We start from the raw sequence: 25,849 nt of genomic DNA on the forward strand, positions 1-25,849 counted from the left end.
GTTGCTGCTGACACATGCCCCCAAGCCACCATGCAATACGAACACATCAGAATTGCTGCTGTGAATCATACATCTGACAGCAACGAGGTGGCAGGTCTCCCAGGCAACAGGCACCTTACACAAGAGACTTCTCGGCTTCCATTTTACACCATTTTTCAGCTCCTGGAACAGATACACAGTACAGATGATAAACAGATTGATAATTTTTTTTTTGCCAGTTATATTCTACTTTTGTCACCAACAATCACAAAGGTTTCAATTAGCATCCCAGATGAGCAAGTTGGAAGTAATATCAACTCTGCATGGGTGTACTAAATGCACTGATAGATGTGACAAATGGTTTCCAATTAATACAGGGGGAAAATCTTGCTCTGGGGAAATTTTTGAATATAGTGGACTGAGTCACAAAGTGACTGCTGAGTTAGTTATCAGCTCCTTTTTGTGGAATAAATTCTATATTTCACAGTTTGGCGTTGAGTCACTTTAAATAAATGAGGATTTTAACAAAACATCTGCTGTATAAAGAAAAATACAAACTATTTCTGCCTGTTGATGTCTATTTAGAGATTTGTACTGTTAACACCATACTTTGTGAAGCTATGCAGTCAGAAACAATTTGTCATGCAGTTATGAATAACAATTTAAACACATCAATACAAAAGCAAAATACTGCAGATGCTGGAATTCAGAAATAAAAACATCAAAAAAATGCTGGAAATATCAGCAGGTCTAGCAGCATGACCTTCTGATCATCATCCTGAAACATTAACTCTGTTTCTCTCTCCACAAATGCTGCCAGACCTGCTGAGTAATTCCAGCATCTTCTGTTTTTATTTAAACTGCATCTCGGAATCGGAAACTGCCATTTTATCCTTCTGCTGCCAGCGCTCATCTCTCTTCCTGTCAAAAACCTCCTAAAAGCATCTCTTCTCAACGGAACTGTTTACTTCCCCTTTCCAACACACAATCCTTCCTGCCCCTGGTTTACCAGCTTCCTGTCCTCTACTCCTTTAAAACACTCCAAAATTCGTCTTCACGCGCAGGGCAGTTATTAAGTGTAACCTCTTTCATATCATCAACAGCTGTTGCTATTCCTGACAATTGATGAGCTCACACAGGGGAAATAGAGACACAAAACTTTCATATCCTGCTCACTATGTTGGTAATTTGAACATCATTGTAACATATTGTCACTCCTCTGTTTTTCTCATCAATATTCAGCACCATCCCAACAAATTCCTTTTGTTCACATTGCTTTTGTTCCAAAGCCTGTTGTTCTTTCTTTCTACATCATGAGATTGCCAACTCCCAGAGCACACTCTCATGGCTGCTTCAGGATTCCGATCGAACATTTAGTTTAGTTTAGAGATACAGCACTGAAACAGGCCCTTCGGCCCACCGAGTCTGTCCCGACCATCAACCACCCACTTACACTAACCCTACACTAATTCCATATTCCTACCACATCCCCACCTGTCCCTGTATTTCCCTACCACCTACCTATACTAGGGGCAATTTATAATGGCCAATTAACCCATCAACCTGCAAGTCTTTTGGCTTGTGGGAGGAAACCGGAGCACCCGGAGGAAACCCACGCAGACACAGGGAGAACTTGCAAACTCCACACAGGCAGTACCCAGAATTGAACCCGGGTCGCTGGAGCTGTGAGGCTGCGGTGCTAACCACTGCGCCACTGTAAAATGAACAAATACCGTAAGTGCTCCATTGATACACGCTCAACCTTAAATTAGTTTTGGAAATTATACCATTGAGATAAAAAATGCATTCAGCTGTAGCAATTTACAAGCTCCTTTCATGTAACAAACCTTCTGAGGGTCCTTTACAATGGGCACCTTTGCTGAAACAGAGAGAAGTGGGACAGCCAACTGAAAGCACAATCAAAGTAGGTTTCTTTTAAAGAAGCTTCTGAAGGCTGCTTGGGAAGTAGAACACGGAGGGTTTTAGGAAAAGAATTCCAGAATGCATGATGGTTAAAGCCTATATCACTGATGACAGCGAGGAATGGGGTAAGAGAGGAAACCAGAGGGTGCATATTGGAATATGGATTGCATAGGTAGGGAAGAGCAAGGGATTTGAAAGTGAACATGGGAATTGTAGTACTTGGTGCACTGGGGAACAGGATTTTAATGGAGAATGGCAGTACAGGATAGAAAACACTTAGTAAAGTCTTCGACAAGTTGGAGTTTAGGCAGGTTGGTGAGGAAAGCCCTTAAGAAATCAAGTTGGTGCCATGTCAGCCATGAGGACAAGGTAAATAACTTTCATTTATATAGTACTTTTCACAACCTCTGGACATCCCAAAGTGTAGTCATTGTTGTAATGTAGAAAATGCGGTTGTCAATTTGCACACAGTATGATCCCACAAACAGCAATGTGATAACAATAACTACATAATTTGTTTGATGTTGGTTGAGGGATTAATATTGGCCAAGACACCTTGGAGAACTCCCCTGCTCTTTTTCAAAATAGTGGAATGCGATCTTTTATGTCCACCTGAGAGGGCCGATGGGGCCTCAGTGTAACATCTCATTGCAAAGATGACACCTCCAACAGTGCAGCATTCTCTCAGTACTGCATGGGAGCATCAACTTCGAATTTGTGTTCAAGTCTCTGGAATGTAACTTGAACACACAACCTGCTGACTCGGGCATGAGTGCGACCCACCGAGCAACAGCTGACACTTCTGTGGGAAGAGATAAGAGAAGTGAGCGATGCTATGGATGTGGAAGGGGGGCATCTTACTGATGGGCTGGGTGTAAAATATGAAGATTAGCTGAAGGCTGAGCAGTTAAACAAATTTCTGTATTGCTCAGTTCTACCTGAGCAAGTAACCAAGAAAGGGCTTGCCTGAGATTGCTGGATAATCATCATTCATTTTTAATATAGAAACGCAAAGAAACGCATGATAGCAGCTCCCCAAGTTTGCAATTCTTGAATTCCAATGACAGAATTGTAGACCCATATTTTTTGTAGAAGTGTCTTTATTGTGTTCATGCAATCTCACTAGCTTGCTGTATCTGGTACAACCAATTAGTTATAGAGTGACAGACAGTTACTCAAAACAATAGTACTGAACTGACTTCCTTGCTGCAGGAAACGTTCCCCCACCTCCAACTTTAGGTAACTAATAAAGACAAAAAAGCTGAATTCAAGAGGTGATATGAAAGTGACTGCCCTTGACATCAAGGCAGTATTTGACCGAGTGCAGCATCAAGGAGCCTGAGCATAATTGAAGTGAATGGAAATCAGGGAGAAAACTCGCCACTGGTTGGAGTCATATCTGGCACAAAGGAAGATGGTTGTGGTTGTTGGAGGCCAATCATCTCAGCCCAGGACATGACAGCAGGAGTCCCTCAGGGTGGTGTTCTAGGCCCAACCATCTTCAGCTGTTTCGTCAAAGGCCTTCCCTCCATCATAAGGTCAGAAGTGGAGATGGTCGCTGGATGGATCAGCCATATAAATACTCTGGCTACAAGAGCAGGTCAGAGGCAGGTCACCTCCTGTCTCCTCAAAGCCTGTGCACCATCTACAAGGCACAAGTCAGGAGTGTGATGGAATACTCTCCACTTGCCTGGATGGGTGCAGCTCCAACAACAGTCAAGAAGCTCGACACCATGCAGGACAAAGCTGCCCGCTTGATTGGCACCCCATCCACCACCCTAAACAGTCACTCCCTCCACCAATGGTGCGCAGTGGCAGCTGTGTGTACCATCTACAAGATGCACTGCAGCAACTCACCAAGCCTCCTTTGACAGCACCTTCCAAACCCATGCCCTCTACCACCTAGAAAAACAAGGGCAGCAGATGCATGGGAACACCACCACCCACACGTTCCCCTCCAAGCCACACACACCATCCTGACTTGAGAGAGAGAGACAACGAGAGGGACAGATGATTGTTCTGATCAGTTCTGACGAAATGTCAGCAACCTGAAATGTTAACTCTTGATTTTCTCTCTCCACAGATGCTGCCAGATCTGAATATTTTCAGCATTTTCTGTTTTTATTTCAGGTTTCTAGCGGACACAGTATTTTGCTGTTGTTGGGGGATGATTATTTTTTTTCTAGCAGTCACAATCATCTCGTATATGTTACAGGAGATTCCTTACTTTGCTTCTGCAGGCTGCCAGATTCTGATGTGATGGTGCAGTTTGTCTTTTTTTCCATTTTTGGTCTCTTCCAACAAACTGAGTGACTCTACTTCCTGTGAACTTCCTCAGCTGGCTTGAAGAGGAAGTACTGTTAATTTAACCATTCTTGCCCCTGGGGTCCTTTTGTTATCTCACTAATGGCTGGTTAGTACTTGCTTACAACTCAAGGCAAAAATACAAAGTGTGGCAGGATGCATTTCCATTATTTTGAAATGAATTCAATTCAACTAGTGGCTGACAATTGATTCCCCACAGTAGTACATAACCCAGTAAAGAATATCATGTTAAATACATATTTAACAGTACCATACATGTCAAACACATTCATCATTGACAAATTCACAGGAAACAGACACAAATCTCCATGGCCTCACCAACACCCCCTCCCCCCCCCCCCCCCCACTCCCCACAACCTCCCTACCCATTTCTAAGCTGTTTCAGCCCTACAACCCTCCAAGATTTCAGCGCTCCTCTAATTTGGCCTCTTGCACATCCCTGATTTTAATCGCTCCACCATTGGTGGCTGGGCCTTCAGCTACCTAGCCCTAAGCTCTGCAATTATCTCCCGGAACCTCTCTACGTCTCTGTCCTCCTTTAAATGCTCCTTAAAACTTACCTCTTCGACAAAACATGTTGTTATCTGTCTTTTACGATGTTAAAGCAGCTGAATGCAAGTTGTTGTTATTGAGATATTCACCTTGTGCCTTCCTGCAGGGTAAAACTACTTTTTTCTTATGGACTAGATCATTTGAACAAGCACAGGAATGGTAAAGCCGCAACGTGCTTCACAAAGTTAAACGTTTGCAAGAAATGAGGGCTTCCAATCTTGTTTGGGGAAATTCCAAACTTAATCTTCGAATATAGAGAGAAAAAGAGAAAATGGCAAGTGCTAGCAATCTGAAATTAAAAAAAAAAAATCAAAACATGCTGGAAATACACAGAAGGTTCATCCACATTTGAAAAGAAAACAAACAAGTTAACATTTCAGCTGTAGAACACTCATAGCTCAGTCCTGTCAAATGTTCTGTATCTGTAACATCAACACTCATTTCCCCTTTTAATACAGATACCATATTAACTACTGGAATTAAAACAGTCACCAATGTAAAAACGCCAGTGAACAAGTGTTGAAGAGGCTGTAATGTTACACACCTAGCATCCGTTGTTGAATAGATAATTTGGGTGTCAATACAAAGCAAACGGTGGGTTAATGGAGTTGATCCATGATATAAATCGCAGAAATAGTACTAAGGGCTGAATTGAAGGCAAATTTAGGGACATTCCTTAGATGTGCTCTTGGACATTTCAGTCTGGTCACTCTCCTAAGTGCCTTGTACTTATTGGGCTCAAACTGCCCAATATTTACTATATGATAGCATAACTCGGGATAAAGAAATAATATGTGATCCGAACTGGATATTCATGCCTTTCTAAACAGTCCCCACTTGCTTCATCAAACATTTTAAAATCGGACTGAGATAACACCTGGTAAGACAAGGCCATATGCGACTCATTAAGCTGTATTATTTTATAGCAAGTGAAGATACAAAGCAACAAATATGATCAGGCTTAATCGGTGAACCTATCTTTGTGTAATAATATAAAAATAATGCACCCATTAAACTTCACCCCACATCAGTGGGCCACCTTTAACTTAAAATAGCATTCTAAGCACCTTTTGTCTCTGCTTTAGAAAAAAACACAAATGCAGAAAGTGCTAGAAATACACAGCAGGTCTGGCAGCATCTGTGGAGAGGGAAACAAAGTTAACATTTCAGGTCTGTGACCTTTCATCAGAAATGTAATAGGCTTTGAGCAAGTGAAAAGGGGGAGGGGAAGAAGAACAAAAGGGCAGGTCTGTGATAGGGGGAAGGTAGGAGAGATTAAATGACAAAGATGTCATGGAACAAAAGGCAAAGAGAGTCTCCTTTACATTGTTCATCTTCATTTCTTTCAATTTCCCTCCTGGTGTTTGTCATGCAGAGAATGGTGTTTGTCACCTGCCAAGAATGAGGCATATTAATTTTGTCATATTAACATTGATTTTAAACTGTTGCTGCAGTGAGGAAATGACTTTTTAAACAGATCAACCGTAGCCAGAAAAAATATTTCCATACTAACAGACAGTGCTTGGAGGGAAAAAGGGGCTATTCCCTGCTCCAATTTAACCTACAATGGACATTGAGCACCAGGAATTGTGTGTATGAAGAGACATTCTAAGGTCGGCTAACACAAGAGAATCCACGAACAGCTGTGGTCAGACCAACTAGTCACATGACTAACCTGCTTGGCAATCTGGGTTTTTTCTGAATTATACAAAGAGTTTTTGAACGCAAAGAAAAAACCATTCGCTCCTCGAGTGGGAAGACCTCTCCTGTCTGCTCCCATCTCTTTCTCACAAGCCTCTGGACCCACTGAGGACACATGAACTTCAAGAGAAAAAGTCTTCTACATCGAACAAGGCTTAAGAAGAATGCTGGGCCCCAATGAAAAGCAAGACCTACCTACAATCAAGGACTTTATAGCAAGCTCGAAGCGCAGTCACCAAAGCCATCTCCAGATATTGCCTCAAACTTTTCCACTTTATTTCTTCTGCTCTTTTCTGTCTCTATCTGCATGTGTGTAACGTGTATGCATGCTAGCGTGGGCGCGTCGCATATCCATTGACGTTAACCAAATTAGAGTTTAAGTTTAATAATGTTCAACCTTTTTTCTTTAAACCTAAGAAAGCCTGTTTGGCTAGTTTCTTTGCCTTATAATTGGAAGTTAGTGAACAAGGATTCACTAAGGGGAAGCTAAAAAAAAATGATGCGTTAAAATTAAACCCTGTTACAGTAAGAACAGGTGAAGGCTGAGAGGGAACCCTAGACCCCTTTCTCACCAGGTCGTAACATGTTCGTTAAGGTGTCTATCAAAAGTCATTTTCAGAGCCGCATCTCCTTCCTCAATGACTGTCTCCAGCTCCAACTTAGTTCATGTGGATTTCAACTGAAGTGCCATCCATCATGTTTCGAGTCCACCCAGGATTACAGGTACCTCCGAGACATACAACATTCCTTGGACTCCTGTTCTCGCCGCATCCTGAGTTCCACACTCAATGCCCTGTGCTGCCACATGTACACAATCGACCTCTCTCTCCAGCAGCACCAACTCACCCAATCTCAAAGCTGTCCTGCTACAGTTTCATTTCATTCTTAGTTTTATCCGACACATTAACAAAAAGCTTTTTCTCTTCCTTTCAGTTGTTAAGGAATGCAAACTCTAGCAACTACTGGGTACCAATGCCCTCCAGATCTTTCTACCCCTTCCCTTACCTCTGACCCCATTCCTGTCCTCCGTCCTATCAGAGACTTTCCCTTTTGTTGTTCTTCCCCTTTCACTTTCTCAAAGCCTATTACATTTGTCACCCCTTTCTGTGTATTCACAAAACCCTCTGACCTTCCCCTCTCTGACCCTGAATGATCTGTACTTAGCAAAGGATTCCGTTTTATCCCCTTATGCCCCCACTTCAAACCACATCCAAAGGATCATCCTCCACATTTCCCCCTCCCGTCAGCATTCCGAAGGGACCATTCCTGCCGTGACACCCTGGTCCACTCCTCCATCACCCCCAACACCTTGTCCCCTTCCCACAGCATCTTCCCATGCAGTCGTAGGTGTAATACTTGCCCTTTTACCTCCTCTCTCCTCACCATCCAAAGCCCCGAACACTCCTTCCAGGTGAAACAGCGCTTTTCCTCTTTCTATTTGGTATACTATATTCACTGCTCACAATGCGGTCTCCTCTACACTGGGGAGACCAAATGCAGAGTGGGTGACCGCTTTGCAGGACACCTCCGCTCAGTCCACAGACGTAACCCCGAGCTTCCAGTTGCTTGCCATTTTAATTCACCACCCTGCTCTCACACCCACATTCCTGATTGGTTGGCAAGTGGACTCTGATTGGTAGAGGTGTTGTCATGGAGAATGCACCTGTTTATGATGACTGACAGTTAATTGCCAAGCTTTGTTTGTTATCTTACATATAGGGGATGTACAGAAAAATCCATAGAAACTAGTCACCATTTTTCCATGTTGAGTATAATGAATAACAAGGTCACACACACATTCATATGCAGCATTCCCTGATAGAAGATTGAATTATAAGTTTGTTCATGTTTAGTTTGGTGCAGACATTCAAATGGAGTTCTCCCCCCAATCCCTGAAGAGGTTGACTTATGCTGGAGCAGTTCCTTGGTAACCCATGGTACCTTGTCCAAGTGGGTATTCTTCCAGCTTGAATCTTAAGAGCAGTCACATGAAGTATACTACCTTGATTTTAAAGTCAATATATTTGTATTTCTTCTTGCACTTTTACTCATGTATATTTACAAAGGTTTTACATGAGAGTTCATTTTTAATCACTTATTTAAACTAAATGTTCCTTCAATGATTTTTTTTTTAAATTAACATTTACGAGCAACCTTTTCAAATCAGTAAATGGTTGTTTTCAGTAAGTGGGAAATGTTCACCCAGAAACTTGTGCAAAAATTCAATTTTTTTTTTACAAGAACTAGCTACTGTAAAAGGTATGTTTATCATAAATAATTTGGAAACTGGAATTTTAACTTAAAACTGCTCCACAGAAACAGCGTATTCTGACCCCAGTTCGCTCGGAATGTACGATACTGGACAAAGGCTGAAGAACAAATTTCACTCATATTATTCTGTATAACTAAGAAATTACCAAGACTAACAACAGCAACTTGCTTTTATACCACACTTTTAATGTAGTACATGTCCCAAGGCGCTTCAGTGGAGTGTTAAGGAACAAAATTTGACGCCGAGTCACACAAGGAGATATTAGAACAGACTTGATCAAAGAGGTAGGTTTCAAGGAACTTGTTAAAGGAGGCAAAGGTAGAGAGGTGGAGAGGTTTAGGGAGGGAATTCCAGAGCTTAAGGCCAAGGCAGCTGAAGGCATGGCCGTCAATGGTACAGCGATTAAATTTAGGGATGGGCAAGAGGCCAGAATGGAGGAATACTGCGATCTCGGAATGTTATAGGCCTGGAGCAGGTTACAGAAATAGGAAGGGGCGAGACCATGGAGATATTTGAAAAAAGGATGAGGATTTTAAAATTGAGACATTACCAGACTGGGAGCCAATGTAGGTCAGTCAGCACAGAGGTGATGTGTGAATGGGACTTGATGCAAGTTATGATATTAGGATACGGGGAGCTGAGTTTTGGATGAGCTCAATTTTATGGAGGATGGAAGGTGAGAAACCAGCCAGGAGAGTGTTGAAATAGTAAAATCTAGAGTTAACAAAGGCATGGATGAGGGTTTCAGCAGCAGATGAGCTGAGGCAGGGGCAGTCAGATTTAAAAAGAGCTTTAAGAGCAGTTACTGCTTGCTAACAAATAATGGTCCTTCATTAATATTTGTCCAATGTGAGAGACACATTACGTGTAAGATTGCCAATTAATTAGGATATGTAGGCAGCTGGTCCCAAAAATCATTTGTCAATTTTCCCTACCTCTCCCTAAGGAAAAACAAAATGGCAACATTAGTAATAAATAACACCAGCAGATGTACCAGTGCAAATTTCATCTGAGTAGCTTTGCAGCTTCAACTGGATTGAAATACCTTTTCTGCCCCATGTAATACCAGAAAGATTAGAGGTTCATATCTGGGAATGAATTAAACCTTGAATTATGATTTTCAAATAACTTTATATTTCCCGAAGCAGGAATCCATTCAGTTTTTAAACAGCAAAATGAGGGTGTGCTCACCTCTCATTTTTGGAGGCTAAACTATTAGTGAGATTTAAACAGAGTGTGCTATCCTTTGTCCCTCATGTATCAAACCATGCCTTGCCACTTTAAAATTCAAGATGTCAGTCAGCTCCAGCCTGGCTGGAGTTGCTGTCTGGGATTTGGGACATTTGGTTTGAAAATCAAATTGATGAATCCAGGCAGCGGCAGCTGCTTATGTTGACTTCCTAGCATGGTGGTTCTGTGCCTGCAGATACAAAGTTATTATATTGGCTGTAGGTGCTGATATTAGTAATGCTGCATTCTTGGCTGCATTTAAATATGACTGAGTCAATTTTTCTTTTCTTGTTTAAAGTACAGCATGTTGTAAGAGCGCTTTGAGTGATGTCCCTTTAAGAACTCAATATGCTAATGAACTAAGTACCAGGATGTAGTCATGTGACTAGCAGCCATCGTCTCTCTGCACTGTAGCACCCGAGACAAAGATTCTGTATATAGTTTTCTCTGTATTATATATACTAGTTTAGCTGTTAATAAACCTTCTAGATATCTTCAAGAAACTGGAATCCACGTACCTCACTGTGTTGCTTAAGATAACACAAAGAAACTCATGACACATCATTGTGCTATTTTTTTTTTAAATCTGTATGTTTTAAGGCAATCTCTTACTCTTCCTGCAATTTCATTGTTAATTGCACATCTCAAAAAAAACCTCATCCTACGTCAAAAAATGCCATTTATAAACAAACGGGTGCTTTAGTTTGGTTCAAGAGTGAAAGCATCTAAAAAAAACCTGATATTTTTCACAGGAAGTGTTCTTCCTCCAAGTTAGAACAGGAAGAAACCAAAACTTGCTGATGAACTGCTTGTATTTTCCTGTGGCGTGCTGAGGCCTGGGTTTGTTTCTACTCGGGAGGAGCTCATTCTTTAATGGACTTTCTGCACATGTACAAGGATAACCCTGCGCTGTTTGGTTTTGCCCACTCTTTAGCCTGTAACAGCTCAGATCTGAATGGTCATACACTATTGAAAGCATAGGTCAAATCTGCAATTGGGGTAATTGTTAGGCTTGACCATTTGCAAGGAAGGGCTCAAAGATTTGAAACTTCCTCATCATGAGGGACAAGATCCTTTTATGGGAACTGAAGTGAAACCTCTTGAAGGGAAAAGATTTTAGAAAAATGGTTACATCTTTATCTATTTATTATTCATTTTCATTGCCTGAGTATTTCGCACATTGTTTGAGGGAGTCAGATTGCAATTTACTCCTTTCACCTCACTCCCAACTATGAATCAGCAATACATTGAATTCTACAGCTGGAGCACAGGCATGCGTGGAATCTTACACCTAGCTGTGACAACACAAAAAGAAATAAAAGGCGGACTTGGCTCGGGTTCCAACAGTAATTGGCCACCGTACTGTTTTTCTATACAAGTACAAATTGCAAGTCATGTCTTGGAATGGAGATAAAACAGGAAAAGTGATACTGGCTGAAATCTGAGGGCCTCAACAGAACCTCCTTCAGGCAGTAGTTGGCTTCTAGCCCATTTAATGAGTATCCCTTATTTAGCTCATTTAATGGAATCAATTGAATGAAAGGCAAATGACAGTTTATGGTATTTTCTGAATGTAAAAAATGCTAAAGGCAAATAATTTGTTCATTTCACATTGACAACCATTTCCTTTTGACTAGATAATTTTCTGAATAGTGTGCTGAAGCCAGGCCATGAAACAAGTTCACACAGTTCTACACGTTGGGGTTGAGAGATTAGCATTAAACATTGCACACTATCTTTCAATAAAAGTATACTCCACATACCACCCACACGTTGTCAATGCATCTGGGGCAAAAAAAACACAGGAACACCAGTAGCTTTAAGACATTTGTGGATCAAAAAGTATTATCTTTCCCTCACTCTGCTGTTTAAAGATACATTCAGGCAGCTGTCACAATTATTTTTGACTGCTGGCAGCACGGGCAAAAGGTCATCAACTAATTGCAGAATGATCCAAAAAAACTAAAGTGGTAAAAATTTCAATGGCTTTTTTTAAACTAAGTACTTCTTTAAAAATAATGTATGCATTACAAAAACAGACTTAATGCTTAGATTTATGTGGCTCAATTTCCCCGGTGGCACAGAAAGTTTATCAAGTAGCCATGCTATATAGATAAGGAAGGCATTAGGTTCTATCCCAGTCTGTTCTGAATTAGCTAATCTCAGCTGGAACAATGGCTCCAACAACAGCGTTAGAGGGTAAAAATTTGCCAGGGTTTCTGCTCCTGGTCACCATTCAAGGACCCTTGCTGAACATTCATGTGGGTGGACACTGGATGATGACAACATTTCCCACCCGCAGCACCAGTCATTGAACAGCCTGCCAATATTCACCATCAAAGCTCACACATGACTACATGCTCATAGAGGCAACACACAGGAGGCCAACAAAATGCCTATGTGACTGAAGCACTTTGAAGAGAAAAGGGATGAAAATTGATGAGGGTAAAAAGCCAACTTCATGGGGAAAAAGATTTTTAAAATTTATATAGTGACTTTCACATCCTCAGGCTTTTATGTTCAGTTTATTTTTTGAGTTAGTGTAGTCGCTGCTATATAGGTGTACACGGCGGCCAATTTGCAAGCATAAAAGGACCCCTAAACAGCAAATGAGGTGAATGACCAGTTAATCTGTTTTTTTTGGTGATGATTGCATGAGGAATGCTGGTCAGAACAAGAGGAGAATTCTCCTGCTCTCCTTCAAATAGTGCCATGGGATCTTATACATCCACCTGAACACTTAATCAGGGCTTTGGTTTAACGATTTATCCAAAAGATAGCACCTCTGAGAACACAATGCTGCCACAGTAATAGGACTAGGAGACAAAAGTGCTATCATTGGGTCAAACTGGTTCTTAACATTAGCATGCCAAGCAGAGGTTAATACACTGAGCCTCTTTCACTAAACTAGGCTTTGTGTGATATAACCCCAAAGAGCACTAGTTCAGATGAAAAGCAGTAATAGCTGATGGCATTGGGTTTAATGTCTATATCCGAACATATCTGGAGTTAGTTTAGGACCCGTTACTTCAGTCTTGAGGTGTAGGAATATAAGAACATAAGAAATAGGAACGGGGTAGACTATTAGAGTCTGCTGTGCCATTCAGGTCATGGCTGATCTATCATTTTATTTCTTTCAGATATGTTAAACCGAAGCCCTGCCTGTTTGCTCAGGTGGATATAAAAGATCCCATGGCACTATTTCGAAGAAAAGCAGGGGAGTTATCCTTGGTGTCCTAGTCAATAGTTATCCCTCACTCATCATCACAAAAACAGACTATTTGGTCATTATCACATTGTTGCTTGTGGGAGCTTGCTGTGTGCAAATTGGCTACCGTGTTTCCTAAATTACAACAGTGACTACACTTCAAAAGTTCTTCATTGGCTGTAAAGAGCTTTGGGTTGTCCAGGGTCATGAAAAGCACTACACGAATGTAAGTCTTTCTTTCCACCTTCTAATAATGCTTCAATTTATTTGCTTGCAAGAGACAAGCATGTATCTGCAGAAAAGAAGCTAAGTGGTTTTCGAGGACCAAGGAGGAAATGTCAAGATGTTCTGTCTCTCAATTGGTCTGAATAAAGATTCTGGAAAATCAGACAAAAATTGTAAGGGGAGACTGATAAAGGAACCTCTCTGACTAGGAAAATGACTGACTAGCTAAGCCTAAGGTTCTGGTACTTGGTTAGGGGTTGAGATGAGTCCCACCCTCAGTAAAAGCTTTAAGTCCACTTGTGGCAAGTCTCATACTTGCCTACAAATCTGAACAGAAAAAATATTTTACTTTGAAAGAAAATAAAATGACAATCTTGAGTTACAAAAGCTCAACAGCTGTGTGCAGGCAAACAAAATGGAAGACACAGCTTTTATTAAGGGAATAGAATCAACACATTTAATTTTCAAGGATAAAAATAAAACTGATGATAATTAAGACACCCACAAGAGGTTGGTGGATGTTAAACTGCTACATTCAGATTGATGTATTCACAAAAACTCCATCTAGTCCTTCTATATAACTATGTAGTGCTTTAAATTGCCACTTAATCATAGGTCACCTTCAAGATTAGACACTTACAATTTTTTAAGTGTAAAATTAAACTAAAGCATCGACTGGAAAATTTGACAGCCACCATAAACCTATAATTAGCCTGATGTTTTCACTGTATTTTATGTGTTCAGAATTTTATACAAAATTGGTAAATTTCTACAGGACCATCAAGCCTGCAGGCTGAGAAGAATTACATATTCAACCAGAGAAAGACTTAAGGGATAAAAAGAAAAACTGCTAGTGCTAGAACTCAAATAAAAGCAAAACCAAGCTCCAGCTTTGATGAAAGCTTTTCTTCCACTTTCAGATCCTGACTCACCCGTGTATACCTGGCATTTTGTTATTTTACAAAAAGTCAAATTTGTGTGTAAATACCTTTGGATGCAACATTATCTCAACGAATTGTTTTAATGCTGTACGCTCATGTCAACAATTTTCAAAATAATTGTCACTAAATTTGAGTAACTAAAATCCTTCTGTTAAGTACAGTCAAGTGTAATGGGACAAGGTAGACAAGCAAACTGAGGAAATCCTGATTTATGGTACACAGTGTGTTTGTAGCTCACCAGTTTCAGCTTGATTGCTTAGTCCAATTGTTCCCTTATAGACACATGGCAAGGGCTTAAGTTACAATCCGAGCCATTAAATTTTGCAATATGATCTTTGGGCTATGTGAAACTTGGTAAGAATCTGCAACAGCAAAGTTATTTGTGCCACATGATCTCGGCGCATGGAAAATGATGATAAGGTCAAATCCATCATTCCCTATCCAGGGACAGGTGTGTTTGCTTTGTATTTGCTTCATACTGGGTAAGAAAGGAAGCAACTCAGTTAAACTCTAATTCGTTCAGCTAATGTTGTAGTTAATCATTAGATTGTTAGGCAAGTTTATATACATTGTAATGTATATTAGTCCATCTTTGCAAAGAAACCCACAGCAGGGAGGTAGTGTTCAACTAGGGGGAGATGTTGAGTGCAGTTCCACAGGGATCACTGCATGGATCTCTGTTATTCTAGTCTACATTAATGACCTTGAAATCAAAACCAAACAGAAGCTTTTCAAGTTCAATGCTAGGGAGAACAATGCAGACAAGGATGCAAATTCTTTACAGAAAGATTTAGATTGCAAATGCATTGGACAGGCAAATAAAAATGGAATTTAATAAACTATCACACATTCTGGATCATGCAATGAATTGAACTGAATTGACAGAGGGAGTCTTAGAAAGGAACCTGGGTGCAATAGCAGATTCGTCACTTTCAATACTTGGACAATGTGGTGAAGCAAACAGAAGGCTGGGATAAATAGTTACAGTATAACCCCTCCAGAAATGCTAAGGTTTTAAAATGCACTAATCAGACTGCAACTGAAGTGTGACCGATCTTGAAAAAAGAGACATTCCTTGGACAGTATACAGAGAAGACCAAGAAGACTGATCCCATGTGTAAAGAGGAAGGTATAGGAAAAATAGATTAAAGAACTCCAGATGTACAATTTGGAAGGAAAGGGATTAAAGGGGTGGGGGGTTGCTGGTGGGTGGAAGAAAACTTCAAGATATTAAATGTATTGGCCAGGTCAACCCAGAATGTTATTTCAACTGAAGCCAGAAAAGTAGGACCAGAGGACAAAATTAAATTGATGAAAAGTAAATTTAAAACAGAAATAGAAGGTATATATTTATTAAGTGCATCATGCTCAGAAGGAGCTGTGATGAAATAAACAATGAATTAGAGGAATTATGACAATAAAAAGTCAACTATTAAGCTGAACCACAAGAAAATGGGCACATCTGTACCACAGACAAAATGGAGTAGAGGTCATTAATTGCATCCTACCCTTTTTCTCTCTATTCTTGTGTTTGCACATGTGTGTGAATACATGGGTGGATGAAGGTTGTGAACAATTTAGGGCTTGCTGTTTAAATAAAATTTAACTTTCCTTTTTTTAAATCTAGGAGAAAACCTGTCATATGGCTGTTTATTTGACCTTAAAACACTCAGGGACTAACACCATTTTTAACAAAGCAATATTGCGGTCAGTTGGGAGGTGAGAAGTGGAAGTTATCCACACCACTTAATATCTGTCCATAATAAATTTAATAAATGTTTAGATTAATGTCAGGTGGAGTAGAACAGACAAAAACATTAGGATGTTCAAAATATCACTAGATACTATAATGGGAGGGCTGGCGTACTAAAGGGATGAGCTTCAGTGGGCTTAAATGGCTGTTTCTTACCCTTGACTTTTCTTATGGATAGTGAGAAGTGCATATGCACACACATTTCATTTGAAAAGCAGCCAAATTTAGAAATGTTTTCTGTATAATATGCCTAATGCACAGGCTAAAAGGTATACAAAGAGCTCGAGTCTGAGGCACATGGAACTCCAAATAAGGAGACAGATGACATGGAATTGTACTTTGCATTTTCAAGTGCAACATATTAAATATTTCCATGACTAGTGAACAACACTGATTGAGACATGATTTAGGCTATTTGCATGGCACTGCCAGTACATCTTCCTTAATGTGTATCCAAAATTCTATACTGAATTTCAGTCCAAAAGTCTCTGAAATCAGTAGTTGCCACAATGATGCAGACTACTACATAGATGTGGATGAACAGGCACTTTGTCTAGAATCCTAGAATCTATCAGTGCCTTGGCAATTTATAATTTAATTGGTACTCAAAACAAGGCACCTGCATCTTGACTATTTAAAGTTCATCTAACCTGGTCTAGTCCCATAGGCAACTCATCTCTAGGCCATGACTTTGAAATTGGGTAAGACAGCTTTCATTTTAGCTAGTTATTGTACAAAAAAACCCAGAATGATTTTGTTACAACTATTATTTTTGGGTATTTCTCAATTCAGACATTTTAAGCTTAGATTTTCTGATTGGCATTATTTGGACATCGATGATAATTCTGAGTTATGACTGGCATTAAAATACCGATTAGCAATTCTAACTAATCGACTCCCAGAAGTTCTCAGTATTTTGTTTGATACAGAGGCAGGCAACGATGATGATGATTCAGGTATTAGGAAGTTAAATTATGAGGAAAAAGTTAAGGAACTGGACTTGTATTCTTTAGAAAATAAGCAGCTTTGAGATGGTTTATTTGAAGTTTTAAAAGACAGACTAAGTTGACCTGAGCAAAATGTTCAGTATAGCAAAGGCATCCTACCCATATTACTGGCACAAGTTTAAATGAGCGAGTCAGGAAGGGACATCAGGCAAAACTGTTTTACATGGGAAGGCCTTTGAAATGGACAATAAAATTAGGTTTCAATATGCATCCAAGTATTATGAGAAAGTTCAAGATTTTTCAAAAATGGACAGGCTGGTTTACCTGAATGTTCCTCTAAATTATTATGCTCCTATGCTTTTGCCATTTTGGAAATAGTTTCAACAATTTTTGTAATTGTTTCTAGCTGAGAGTCTTAACTGCTATATTGTAATTGGATGTAGGAGACCATTATTTATGCAGAAATAGTGACTTAGTCTGACATGTCAGTAATCAAATACTAAATATTGCTTTAAAGGTCTATGATAATTAACTACCAAATTTTCCCATTTATGTAGTATTGAAAGTGTGCAACCAGTCACATCATGGACCTTTTCCAACAAGTTTATGAACACTTTGTTTTTATATTTAAAAAAATACAATGCAGCTTTTGAGTTGCTTTAAGACTTTTATTTTAGTAATTCATTTAAATTACAGATAACAAAAATATTATATTAGTACATCAGGAAGGGCTTCTGTGATGTGTCTTAGAACATTTTTTCCTACATTAAAAGCACAATCTAAATGTAAGTAGTTGTTAGACCAATGAAAAATGTAACCAGTCATGTTTTTACAAGTACTGAAAATTAATTTCAATGACACAATTACACTGAATTAATCAAATCATACAAGGAAGCATTTTCAGAAATAACAACTATTTGAAAAGGTTTAGCTTATACCAACAATGCTTTTATGAATATAAAAATGGAAATGTTATTTTACTTTTGGCATTAAAATTACCTATCTGATAATCATGTTTAGATCTCACACAAATCTTATGCCAAAGTTAATTGTTTGAGACTGGTCGCAAAAAAATATCAATTGCAGTTTTGAAGTGGCAACATGCATATTTTATGCTCTATATCAGAGCTGAAATTAGTACAAATTCTATGTGAAAGTCATTTTATTATTCTTCATATCAATGTTGTAACAAAGCTTCACTTAAACAATTAATCCATCCGAAAACAGTACTCCCGAGATGTTAAATTTTATATAGGTAAGCTATTATGAAAATTTCTGTTTATAAACCAAAAGCTTTAATACAGCTTAAAAACATTTATGAAGACAGCATCTCTGCTGCAATATTGTTTACGCAGTCACCAAAATACATAGCCATCTGATGATCGCTCATTCATTCATTTACGCGCCCCATCCAGTCAAAGTGTAAAATACTATTTATGAAAGTCTAACTTTATCTGTTCTGATCACTGATGTCTGCCAGTCAAGCATCGGGTTTCAGCGACTAAAGGATGGCCCAGAATGAGATTAAGGTGGCAGGCTTGAGGTGGAACAGCGAACTATAATAAACGCTTCTTGCATGTTGTGTTACAATTTTTTTTTTTTTTTTTTTTTTTTTTTTAGAAGTTTTGGGATTAAAGGAGGCGTAAGAAATGACATATCCTTTCTGCAACCCAGGCACAAGGTCAAATTGTGAGTGTTCAAAAAAAATTCAAATTTATTTCCTTCCTTGATGATGCTATTCTATTTTTTTTGGATCTTATTCTCCTTTTAAAGTTTTTTTTTACATGTTTATGTTTTTTGTGGTCATTTTCCATTTCTCCTTAACCACATCTTTATCTTCATTCTTTTCAAAAATCTTAACCAGCCCTTTTTGTTTATGTCCCATCGTCAGCTTTTTATCTGTGTTGTCTGATGTAGGTCATGTTCTTGGCTTCCTTTAGTGGAAGCAGCTGGAGAAACGGCTCAGCAAGACTTGGCAGGAAAATATCCAGACATGGCCAGGATGATAACAGTGCAAGAAAACACGGGCAGAGAATGTGCAAGTAAAAGTCCACGTGGGAGCTTTTCCTCTGATTGTACATGGGCATTAAGATTCGCCTGGCTGTAGCAGAGGAAATTCTGGTGGTGGTGGTAGGGTGAGGGTATGGAGGATGTTTGTTTAAAAAGTCTGAAATTGCCCATGCATATGAAAAGGTTTCTCATGCAAGTCCTGATTAAATCATGAGAAAGGTTAGGGCTAGCACAAGGTCAAAGGTCATTCTAATAAAAGCAATATTTAACATTTGAGGAAGGATTCATAAATATAATTATATCAATATAGCAATATTCATGAAACAATGAAACAAAACCAAAGAACCATATGGGAAAGAAAAAGGGCTAGAAGTAGGTATTGTTTAAAAATACAGAATTATTGCTTATGGTGTAGCTTGAAATAAAAAGCCAAAGCAACCAATTCCATCATCCTTCAGATCAGTCGAAATGACAGCTGTGAATGAGACTGCAGCTGCAGCAAGATTCGTGGAGCAAATTTCTGACCATCTGCAAATTGCTTTCTTACTGGGTAGCAGGATTGCTACCTTTCTACCTTACCCAATATAAAACAATGTCAAATTAATGCACGTGTCATTTAAAACAGGAAAAGGAATAGCATATTGATACTGCAGTAGGTTGTACGGGAGTGATAAGATGTGGGGATGGTGCCTGCACTTTCCCACGTAGTAAATTCAAAATCTGCTATTTGGCATAGGTAAGCAGGAAGCAGCAAGCAAGCACCTTTCAGCAAGGGTTTGTTTTGATCTAAGTTAGCGTGGGCTGCTTTTGTGCACCTTAAATAAAAAAATGTGACTGGTTAACAGAAATGAACTACAGTTACAATGACAAAAGGTGCACACCTGAAATGTTAGCTCATCTGTTCTTTCTACCGATGCTGACTGACTGACCTTTTTCCAGCATTTTGTTTCAGATTTTTAGCATCTCCAAGTTTGCTTCCTACTGTTAGTCTCTTCATCAGCCATAATGTGTAAAAATACCAAAGATTTTTAACAAAATGTTTATAGATCAAAAAAGTTTAGCCTCATACTTGAAGGTAACATTATTTTGTCAATTAATATGCAATTAAAATCATATTTGCACTCCAATCTTTCTTATAGCTTCAAACTTGAGGAAAAAAATGAGAAAGCGGAGAATATTTTTTAAAAAATGACGTTCATCTCATCCTATAATTCTTGCAATATATTTTGCTTTTGTGAATCTGCAATGCCCTCCCCCAAAAATCATGTGTTTACTAGCAGAAGGGGGAAGACAACAAAAGTGATTTATTTTCTCAAAGAAGAATTAAAATGCTCTAGGTTGTCTCTTGTTTTGACTGGAATCCTGTTCTGTTTTGAGGCCTTAGTGGAGGTTGACAAAGGGGTATCTAAATGCACAATGCCTTTGTGTTACTTTTTTCATAAGCTAGGTGGCTGCTATTGGCGAAGCCCAGATAGGCTGCAAAACAACCTTAAATGTAGCTTAAAAGCAAAATACTGCAGATGCTGGAAATCTGAAATAAAAACTGTTCTAATGAAATGTCAGGCCTGAAACGTTAACTCTGTTTCTCTCTCCACAGATGCTGTCTGACCTGCTGAGTAATTCCAGCACTTTGTTTTGACCTTAAATATAGCTATTACATTGGAGCACAGGTTTTAAAATGCTCCAGCTGCGTTTGTTGTTGTACCTCAGCATCCATAAATCAGACATTACCGCAGAATGGGAGAGACCTTTAAAAAAAAAGGCAAGAATTATGTTTATGCCTACTAGATAATGAAAGAGCTATATAGACGGAGAAATCCACAGGATTTGTACCAAATCACAAGCAATTAGCTGGAAAGTACCATACCAGGCTGATGAAGGCTATAATAAGTAAAGGTATTGTTGGTATGCTTCTGGTTATGTGCTGTGCAAGATTTTACACATATGAAAGTAGTTACTGTAATCACGAGAAAATGAGGGTTTAGGTACTACTCAACTGTTGCTTTTGTTGGATTGTAGCCCATCTTACCACTGCCAAAATGTGTACTGCTGCTAGTAAAGTAACTGGAACAAGCACACGATCAGAGGATTTTTTAAACATGCCAAGTAACTGATCTGTTTCATATGCTATAAAAAGGGCCCTTCTCACAAGATTTTACTGACAATTTTCAATGGATATGCTTATATTCTCAGGTCCTACTGGGAAGAGAATACCGTGACTGTAAGGCATCAATAGTTTAAATCTCACTGTACGCCACCACATAATAGATGTTGGACTGTTTCTGGTTATTATGCCAACAACTGGGCAATGCAGTCAGTTGTAGGTGGTTGTTCTTTTCCATCAGTGAAAGGAGTGTGTTAAGTTGAAGGTGAAGTTTATTTCACCGAGTGCCACACAACTTTAAAAGTTGAGAAATATATAGAACCTTACCAGTTCCTTTTTCCAGGGACAACTGGGAACAGAAGGTCACAGGCCTTCAATTTTCAAGATCACTGACAGGAGGATTCCATGCAAAATATCTCCACCCACACTAACCCTTAACTAGCATTAAGGGTTATGAAAACAGAGATAATGGAGGCCTAATGCACACGAGTAAGAAACTCTACAACGTCTAAGCTTGTGACATTTCCGTGGAATACAGACACATCATGTTAGGTACAATTAACAAGTCGTTAATGTAAGATGGATTAACCTCTGGATCAATAAAATAGTACAACAGAAAAGGTTGGTCACAAAAATACTTTGGATCTGCATGTCCCAGCTGTCATTACATACATATCCAGTTTGAATTGCTCCTCAGAGAATTGCCCCACATAGTGCTGCAGGTCCATCCACTAATCAAGTTCATTTGGCTAAAAACAGGCCTCTGTTTAACAGCTCCTGCCATTGCAACACACTGACCCTGCTTTTGTGTGTAAATATAAAAAAAAAGGTCAAAACACAATTCTGAAATATATTTGACAGTGTAAACTCCTTCACTACTGTAACTACCGCTATCCTTTCTGGTCAACCTTTCAATATAGTCAACATTAATTCCAAGATGTAATATTTATTTAAATGGAATAACATTCTTTTGGTTTGTAATGACCATTGTTATTTAGAGTTGTTCCTGTGCCTGCTGAATGACCCAAAAGGTGTCTCATGGACAGGGCAGAGTGTCCATGAGTTTTAAGATATGAGAGTCTCACCCAATGGGGATGGGCAAAGCATGTATCACAATTAAGATTCTTCCTCCCACAGAAATAATTTACATGTATCATCAATTCTTAGTTTGATGCCTGAAATCTATTAAATTTCAGGCAGTTAGAGACTCAAATGCCTATTGAAATCATTGAGATTTTAAAAATAAAATAGGGTAGGGTCATGTGTGAGAGGCCTAATCCTAGAGATCCCTGGGACTAGTTCTATAAACAGCTCATGAACTCTCAGGAGTCTTCTAATCAAGTATACTCAATTTAAATTTTTAAAAAGGTCCACAAGAAATGCCATACAATTTAAACATTAACAGTTGACTGATAATACAAAAAGCTACATGCAGGAATGCACGATATGAAATCAACTTTCTAACAATTCAGTGAGTAAATCCAGTATCTCACAAGAAACATGTAATTACCCATTTACCAATGTTATATTCTATAAAACTTTTTACATGAAAATGTGTCACATTTATTCCACAATTATCAAAAATGTAGCAATGGCTTGTATATTAGCTAACACTAATTTTGATCACGTCACTCAACTCATTAGTTGGTCAATGCACAAACTGACATAATAATCAATGGACAAATTGACATAATAATCAATGGTGTTATGTTTCTCAGTAGACATGCTATACTGACTACTGCCTGTAGTTTGGTCCAATCCCAGTTAGCTGCCAACAACCTGTTCTGGGTCTTACTTGGTACCCCACCTCCCCACCAATCCAGGAATTGGTGCGCTGCCGTCACCCCGAACTTCATCCAGGACTTGCTCCCAATTACTGCCTGAAGTGGAGGATTAATGGGGGGGTGGGGAAAACGTGGGCAAGGTGGTCAGGGGCAGTCACTGATCACAGGAACACTGATTATTGGGACTGCCTTACTCAGGAGAAGATGAATATGAGGAGCGATGTGGGGGGTCACCACCCGTAGTCTGAAATTGTCCATCACTACAAGAGCCAGAGACTGGGGTGATTGACAGTCTGAGCTACGATGGAGACTCTCAATCATGGACAACGGTGCGAAACAAAACAATCTTAAGATAAAAAGAAAGCAAGGCATTTCTTCCAAGTTTCTGATCTGGAACCTGTAGTATGTAGGCAATTTACTGCCCCCTAATTCCCATTATTTTGCTTTGTATTCAGAGATGTGCGTCGTATATATATCTCCATCCAGCTTGAATTGCTCTTCAGAGAATTGCCCCACATAGTGCTGCAGGTCCATCCACTGATCAAGTTGAACTGGCTAAAAACTAGCCTCTGTCCAACTGCTCCTGCCATGGCAACGCACTGACCCTGCCATTCCATTACACCCTTTCAACGGGATAGAATTTACACCATCTTGCACTGTAGAAAAATTTTAATTTGTAGAACCAAAAAGAATTGGAGTAAAGAGCACTAAAAGAGCTGCTTACCATTCACTTAGACTGTATAATCAACTACATTAGAATTTTATTCTGCTTAAAAAATACCCAATGCCCAATCGGGTTTGGCTATAATGCATGTTGTTGACTGATCCTCCTCTCAGCTGGCATCCACACACACTTTGTACATAACATATAAAAAGTCAGGGATAAGAAAAGACTATTCAGTCCAGTGAAACTAATTCCTCTAGTGTTGAAGTCTATTCTTCTTGTTCGTTAACTCTTCAAATGTAGTAGGGCAACAATTAGTAACCATGGCTGATATTTCCCTCCCTATTCTAGGATCAAATTTGAGTACCCCCATTGCTATTTTGGATAAAATCAATTTATTTTGCACACACAAGGAATCAAATCTAAGACCCAATGGTCCATATGACCTTGTAACACACATGCACTGCATTAAACCACAAAGCCACTGGGGAAGCAAAACTCAGTTTACACACCATGCTGATCGCCTGTTCCACATGATCATTTAATACACAAGCAGTAACTGCCAGGTGAGCACATCATTGCATATGTAGCAATTTTTAGAACTGGTAACTGCACTTACAAATGGCAATGTTTAAAGAAAAAAACCTCTATTTCATGAAGTACATTTTCAATGATTCACCTGACACCTGTAACAAAAACAAGGTAAACCAGTGCTTTTGGGATTGGTTATTTAACCAGCATTATTGAATAGCCTATTTTTTTTAAACCAGCCCTCCAACTTACAGTCATAATGTCATTTACGGCACAGAAGGTGGCCATTTGGCCCATCGAGTCCATGCCAGTTCTCAATGGAGCTATTCAGTCAGTCCCACTCCTCTGCTCGATCCCCATAGCCCTGCAAGTCTATTTACTTCAAGTAGCCATCCAATTTCCTCTTAAACTCATTGATTGTCTCCATTATATATCTGAACATGAGTTGTGAAATTGTTACTAGACAAGCTGCTTGTAACCAATTGTTTCATTATATAACATTTTATTTGCGTTTGAAATTGTAGTTTATTACCAAGTGATTTAACAACCAGATTTTAACAAATAAAACTACAATTATGAAAACAAATGTCATTTAAAATGCTATTAACAAGCTCAAACAAATTTTGCTTTGATGTTTAAGCAGTTATGCCAAAATGGGTTTCCTTTTATTTATTAGTTTGCTGTTTTTCCCCTTGAACTTACATTATACATTATCTTCCAGATAAGAGACTTTCAAAGTGGGTCAGCATGAGACATTTAAAAAAAGCCAGATATCACCAGAAATTAATCATTTCCCCACAGGTCGGTGAATCATAACCATTTTCAGTACGAGTCAAAGAGGCTCATAATCTTTGCAACATTTTCTGAAAGCTTGGTGTAGTCTTGAAACTCAAAGGCCTTACTGAATAACATGGTGGAATGAAAGTCAATCACTGGAACATCCTATAGAACCTTGCTATTCAACAGAACGTTCCCACCTTCCAATGGCTCTTCTAAGTTCTCAATAGTTCATTCCTTGTCATGAGATCTGTCAGCTGGGTAAGTCAAAAACCTGCAGACACTTGATGGAGCAGCAGTATGCTACAAAGCTCATTTTTGTCCTCCTATGAAAAATAAATCATAATCTTGATAATCATCAGAAATATTTCAATGGATGAAATAAGGTTCAATTATTAGTCAACAACCAGTGTCTGTATCTGGGTTATTTTGGTTTTATTTCAGAATTACTCTCCACATATAATTTCACTACCCTGAAGAGAAATTTTCACTTGAATATTGCCGATGTCAGAGTTTATATTGTCAGCCATTTTAGGTACTAGTCCATAGAAATCAAATCACCTCAAGTTTTGCTTTCCTGATTTCATTTCAAAAATATTTGAGAACTTCAACATTCAATAATATTTAACACAGGGGTCTATTTTCCAGCAATGAACTATAAACAGAGGAAAAAAGTCATGAAAGATGGGCACAGTATCATAAATTTACTGTACTCAAATTTTCGTAAGAGAGCCTGAATTATCTTCAGGATAGCGCCACAAGCATGTTTCAGGCCCTATCAGATATTACATCTCTACCATAATTAATTCAAAAACTGTTGAATTTCTGAACAAGTGTAAAAGTGTAAAATAGTGAAACTAACATCGCTGCAGTTTATGGGAAAATATGCAATTGTTTTGCTTTTGGTTCAAATATATCTAAAT

General features: G+C 38.9%; 1 protein-coding gene across 1 annotated transcript in view; it reads right to left on the bottom strand.

Moving 5' to 3' along the window:
• Positions 1–17,737: 17,737 nt before the first annotated feature.
• The window catches only part of lrrc28 (leucine rich repeat containing 28), a 91,813-nt gene continuing 83,701 nt past the window's right edge, over positions 17,738–25,849 (bottom strand). Inside the window, exon 10 of the mRNA XM_068017800.1 lies at positions 17,738–25,252. Within this exon, the coding sequence (XP_067873901.1) occupies positions 25,180–25,252 (73 nt within the window). The 3' untranslated portion in view covers positions 17,738–25,179. The remainder of the gene's footprint in view (positions 25,253–25,849) is intronic.

The sequence above is a fragment of the Heterodontus francisci genome, chromosome 38 (assembly GCF_036365525.1).
Source record: "Heterodontus francisci isolate sHetFra1 chromosome 38, sHetFra1.hap1, whole genome shotgun sequence".
Taxonomy (NCBI): Eukaryota; Metazoa; Chordata; class Chondrichthyes; order Heterodontiformes; family Heterodontidae; genus Heterodontus; species Heterodontus francisci.